At 40.8% G+C, this 6159-nt stretch overlaps 1 protein-coding gene across 2 annotated transcripts in view; it reads left to right on the top strand.

Annotated features, from left to right (window-relative positions):
- The window catches only part of LOC144494157 (myelin transcription factor 1-like protein), a 315352-nt gene that overhangs the window by 300828 nt on the left and 8365 nt on the right, over positions 1-6159 (top strand). The window contains exons 19-20 of one of the 2 annotated variants that reach the window (XM_078213754.1): positions 1801-1925; positions 4934-5077. In XM_078213754.1, coding sequence (XP_078069880.1) covers positions 1801-1925; positions 4934-5077 — 269 coding nt within the window. The remainder of the gene's footprint in view (positions 1-1800; positions 1926-4933; positions 5078-6159) is intronic. The other variant, XM_078213755.1, reaches the window with a different exon arrangement.

Genomic DNA, 6159 nt, shown 5'->3' on the forward strand with positions numbered 1-6159 from the left:
TAACGGGAGGACTTTGAATAGTGTGGAGGAGCAGAGGGATCTAGGTGTATGTGTGCATAGATCCCTGAAAGTTGGGAATCAAGTAGATAAGGTTGTTAAGAAGGCATATGGTGTCTTGGCGTTTATTGGTAGGGGGATTGAATTTAGGAGTCGTAGCGTTATGTTGCAACTGTACACAACTCTGGTGCGGCCGCACTTGGAGTACTGTGTGCAGTTCTGGTCCCCACATTACAGGAAGGATGTGGAGGCTTTGGAGAGGGTGCAGAGGAGGTTTACCAGGATGTTGCCTGGTATGGAGGGGAGATCCTATGAGGAGAGGCTGAGGGATTTGGGATTGTTTTCGCTGGAAAGGCGGCGGCTAAGAGGGGATCTTATTGAAACATATAAGATGATTAGAGGTTTAGATAGGGTGGATAGTGATAGCCTTTTTCCTCTGATGGAGAAATCCAGCACGAGGGGGCATGGCTTTAAATTGAGGGGGGGTAGTTATAGAACCGATGTCAGGGGTAGGTTCTTTACCCAGAGGGTGGTGAGGGATTGGAATGCCCTGCCAGCATCAGTAGTAAATGCGCCTAGTTTGGGGGCGTTTAAGAGATCCGTAGATAGGTTCATGGACGAAAAGAAATTGGTTTAGGTTGGAGGGTCACAGTTTTTTTTTTTAACTGGTCGGTGCAACATCGTGGGCCGAAGGGCCTGTTCTGCGCTGTAATGTTCTATGTTCTATGTTCTATGACAGAAAAAGTAAAAATTAGGTTTTTTTTGAAGTGTCTAATAGTGATAACTTCTGAAGGAATTCTCCACAGTTGTCAAACTGAATTTTCAACATCACTAATTACCACTTATCACACTGTTAAAAATTCACTTACCCCTCAGTGCACCAGCACGAACATCTATTCTACTGTTTCGTGGGAAACTAATGGGTAAATATCCCAACATCACACCATTGCATTGATTTCAGTGCCAAGTATATTGCACTTTAGAGGAGCAGGTATCTGACGGCAACTTTCAGATTTCTAGATTTAATTGCTTATGAAGGTGCCATCCTATTTATTCTGTTATAGGGTTAGTGTTGTTTGCCTCATCATTATTCTCCAAACAAAATCCAGGCCTGTGCGTTTTGCTCAGTAGAAATGTGATTGCTATTGTTGGGACCGTCTGGTCTGCCTCAGAATAATCCTAATTGTTTTCTGATGTTGTTCATGCAAACCTCACCCACTCCCCTCCCCAGCCTGTTAAGTCATGGTTTAATATTCTGATCAAAAGGACCATAGGGAAATGTGTTGCTGCTGAAACCTTCATCTGTTACTCCTGAGGAAAATGAGGGAAAGGAGAAGGGAATTATAAAGTCTTTCCAATTCTTACTGGCAGTTATATTGAAAAAATATGCTTGAGCGGTATTAGCAATACTTTGAGTTGATGTTGATAGAAATGATAAAAAGATAAAGGAAACCCAGCAGTGCTAAACACAGCAAGTTCTAATTTTCACACTTTCTGTTTTTGAATTTATTTTTGATTATACTTGAATCAGACTGACACATTTTAACACACTCACTAAATAAGAATGCACAAATCAAACTATGGTTTTAAGAGGACCCATCAGTGATTTCTCCTGACAATTTAAGTTGCAAAAATTTCAGTCAATATTAGCACTTTCCTGAACACATGAGCAAAAAGGTAGCATTTATTTTGTTCGCTGGAAAAAATCTGCAGTCAATATCTCAGCGAATAAGATTTAAATTCTGAACTGTGAATAATTCAACAATTATCTCTAATTTTTTAACTTATATTTTTATTCCCTAGGGATAGAGAACGATGAAGAAATCAAGCAGCTGGATGAAGAAATTAAAGAATTAAATGAATCTAATTCCCAGGTGGAAGCAGACATGATCAAGCTTCGAACCCAGGTAGCATGTCTAAAACATTCAGTGTTGTGAGCATGCCCAGAAAGTCTTCTAGCCCTTCTGGTGAAAGGTGCTGTGTATTGTTGTCAATATAAAATAATCTAAAAATCGATATAAAAAAACAATATAAAAATTAGATCCAGTTTCTGGGTCTCCATCATTAAACCATTCCTCCCAGCTTATCTCCCACAGCTCAAAGATGGGCAGGTTTAGAATCATAGAATCTCTGCAGTGCAGAAGGAGGCCATTCAGCCCACTGAGTCTTCACCGACTCTGACAGAGTATTTTACGAAGGTCCACCTCGCCCTACCCCCTTAACCCCACATATTTACCCGCTAATCCCCTAACCTATGCATCTTGGGATACTAAGGGGCAATTTAGCATGGCCAATCCAGCTAACCTCACATCTTTGGACTGTGGGAGGAAACCAGAGTACCCAGAGGAAATCCACACCGATACGGGGAGGATGTGCAAACTCCGCACAGACAGTCATTCAAGGCTGGAATTGAACTTGGGACCCTGGTGCTGTGGGGCAGCTGTGCTAACCACTGTGCCACCGTGCTGCCCCAAGTTCTTGGAGTTCCATGTAACCAGAGCCCATCAATGCACCACCTAGTGATAACCAGCCCCTGCCACTTGGCCAAAGTGGATTGAAATAGTCTGAAAACATCATGCACAGACCAGAGGCAGAACTAGGGATCTGGTTAAAAGTCTGGTCTCAGTTCTGGCCTATTGCTTCTGGTTGGTTGGCAAAACTATCCATGTAATGATGTACCAAAAGTGTGTGATGCACTTCAACCATCTCTAAAGCAAACCAGTAACAACCTATAATACCCTGACTTATGCTGTGGTAATGTAGGTTAATGGACTGAAATGATCACTGCAGAGTGTGATTGAAACTAGCAGCACTAGAATGGCACTTCAGTCCACCTCCTGGGTCCAGGACAGAGCTCTGCTCCTGATTAGTAAACCTTCCAATGTTTTACCAATGTGATGAGGAGCATTAGCTTTCTTAAAATATTGCGTAAGTTTATTTTTTTTTAAATGCTCAAAAGGTTTGAAAAGAGCAAATGAGCCCTTTTAAAACCCAATATGACTCCGTGTTGGAGCTAAACCAATGTGGCCTATGTATTAAAAATTAGGTTTGCTGGAGTGATCACATCAGAGTCAGATCAGAGCCTGGCCTGAGAGTGAGACTGTCACTTCAGTGTTGCTGAAGAGGGGAAGCTGCTTTCACAGTGACATAAATGGGAAACATAATTACATCCTCAGTAGTTCAGTGGATTAGCACAAATGAACACTATGACTGTTCCCATGAAATGGTCTCCAAGCACATTTAGTCCCCAATGCACTATAAAACCCGCTCACAATCATATTGTATTGTTCATGTTGCATACTGTGAACTAATGTATGATGAAGTGTTGTAGCCAAGACAAGAGTCTCAAACTGCTCTTCAGATTAGATTCTCTGTAGTAAATTTCTTGAATATTATATCATAGAAAACATTTATTCATTTATATTTTCCCTTCTTTAGGTCCCCCACACCATGCATCAATCCCTGGCTGAGAGGGGGGTAGGTGATCTGCTGTCTTTGCCACTTTGTAACAGGCTACTCAGAGCTCTGCCGGAGTGTCCCAGGTTGACTTGCATGATGGCGGTTTAAGTCTGAGCTGTGGGGAAGCATCTGCTGGCCTTTGCTCTGCAATTCTCACAGTTACCTGGCTGAGATCACCAGATGTGAACCCACTTACTACCACTCAGCAGTTTAGTGAATTACTAAACCAGCACCAAATGCATACTCTTATCAATATTTAGAAAATCTGCTAAAAAGAAGGAAAGGTGGGTTTTTTTTTGAATTTACAAGGAATAAAGAACTTCTAAGTGGTTAGGATAATCTTCAATGTACGAAGCTTCCCAGGCCACCAGCAAACAGTGATGTACATTCACAAGTCCGCAACCACCCCCGCTCCATCCCCTTACTATATTTCATAGAAAAACAAGTGTGTCACTATTTTTGTACAACCTGGGACTGGATGCAGCATTATCAGCCCATCAGCATTGCCAGATAAAGTTAATATATCAACACATTGGATAACCATAAATGGGATGCATTGACAGCCAAATTGCCATTGATTAGATTCCAGTACTAAACTGACTGAAATTGAGTCTCTTCCATTGTACTACTAATACATTATTAGGTTCCAGCCACAGGCGCGTACTTTTCATTTTAAGTATTCTTATGTTGGGAAGCTGATGGCCTGATTTTCACAAAGCTGGCATAGACAAAAGCTTTGAAATTACTGTTGGTGATATTAGCAGATCAACATTTAACACACAGGTATGGTGTTCCTTTGACTATTATCTTAGCATGGGCATTAATCCATTTACTGCAAGTGGGTTAATGCAACTGCTGGAAAGGTGGACAGAGGAATGTCATAGCAAGGGGTTAATATCACCAACACTTATTTCCAGGCTATGAAGGAGCAGTTTCTTTTTAATTACAGGCCACCCAAACACAAAATCTAGTCAAAAATTGATGAATTAACCCAAGATTACACAATTCAATTCACTTTGGCCTTGAGATTACACTGTACAAAGATTATCATATGAGCATTTAAATACATTTACATGCAATTCCTTTATTCACAATTCGAATGTAAAGGAATTGTTTAGGAGCATGCACAGCATTCATACACTAATTTTCAGAATTTCAAGGCCTTTGGCTTCTGAATTTGGTATGGAATTCCCTCATTTTTGATCCTTCAGATTAACCATGTATTTTAATTGGTATTGAACATGTTACTTTTATGATTATTTATGAGCATTGCACATTTTACTTTTGGATTTTTAACTGTATTTTGGGGGATTAGGCAACTGGTATTGTATGCTTACTATTTAAGATTTGTAAGTGCTTTTTGTATGCTTTATCTTTAAGATTCCTAAATGTGTGTATTACCTTTAGGATTAGTAATTGGCATTGTATGCGTTAACTTTTAAGGTTACAAACTGGTGTTGTCTGCTTTGTTTTGCAGATCACAACAATGGAAAATAACTTAAAAACGATAGAAGAAGAAAACAAAGCAATTGAACAACAGAACGAATCCCTCCTGCACGAGTTAGCCAACCTCAGTCAGTCTCTGATCCACAGCTTGGCCAACATCCAACTACCACACATGGTAAGAGCTGAAATAAAAATACTTACATTAAACATTCATCAAAACGAAGGCAAGACAGAACTCAATCTTTTTGCAGATTTGCCCAGTAAATTACTCATGTGTTTTATCCAATCTGTAGAAAATCAACAAAGCAATACAGCAATAAGAATTCTTATTTGCCAGAGAAAAGGCCTTTTCCCCAGGATAATGGGATGATTCAAACCCCAAAGAGGCTTTTGGTGAGACAAGTGTGAAATGCTGGGCTGGAGTATTTTAGCCCCCGTGCTTCATTTTAATGCCTTCAGGCCACTTCCTGCCTTTGGATAAAAAAGTGGGCAATTCTGACTGACAGTATGGAAAGATCTAATAGCCAAGGTAAAGAGCAGGAAGTTTTGGGAAGTTTTCAAGGGTTGGAGAGGGGTATCCAGGTAGGGGAGACCAAAAGTTTCCTTGTGGGGCCCAGAGGAGGACAACTGCTGCTCCTGGTGTTACAAACTTTCACACTGGGAGGGCTTCAGTCCGCATACTTGCCTTATCTGATTTGATTTGATTTATTATTGTCACATCTATTGGGATACAATGAAAAGTATTGTTTCTTGCGCGCTATACAGACAATGCATGCTGTCCATAGAGTACATGGGGAAAAGAAAAGGAGAGGGGGCAGAATATAATGTTACAGTCTTAGCTAGGGTGCAGAGAATGATCAACTTAATGTATGGGTAGGTCCATTCAAAAGCCTGATGGCAGCAGGGAAGAAGCTGCTCTTGAGTCGGTTGGTACGTGATCTCAGACTTTTTTTATCCTTTTCCCGATGGAAGAAGATGGAAGAGAGTATGTCCGGGGTGCGTGGGGTCCTTAATTATGCTGGCTGCTATTCCAAGGCAGTGGGAAATTTAGACAGAGTCAATGGATGGGAGGCTGGTTCACGTGATGGACTGACTGGGCTTTGTTCACAACTCTTTGTCGGGTTTCTGCAATCAGTTCGCAGTTTATATGCCACTGGGATTATTTTAATGTAATGGGAGGCTGATCTCTATAAATTTATGCCTCATGAGCAACTCATTTGCCCACAGAACACTTCAGGTTAAAATTGAAAATGGTGT

Source organism: Mustelus asterias, chromosome 5 (assembly GCF_964213995.1).
Source record: "Mustelus asterias chromosome 5, sMusAst1.hap1.1, whole genome shotgun sequence".
In the NCBI taxonomy this organism is placed as follows: domain Eukaryota; kingdom Metazoa; phylum Chordata; class Chondrichthyes; order Carcharhiniformes; family Triakidae; genus Mustelus; species Mustelus asterias.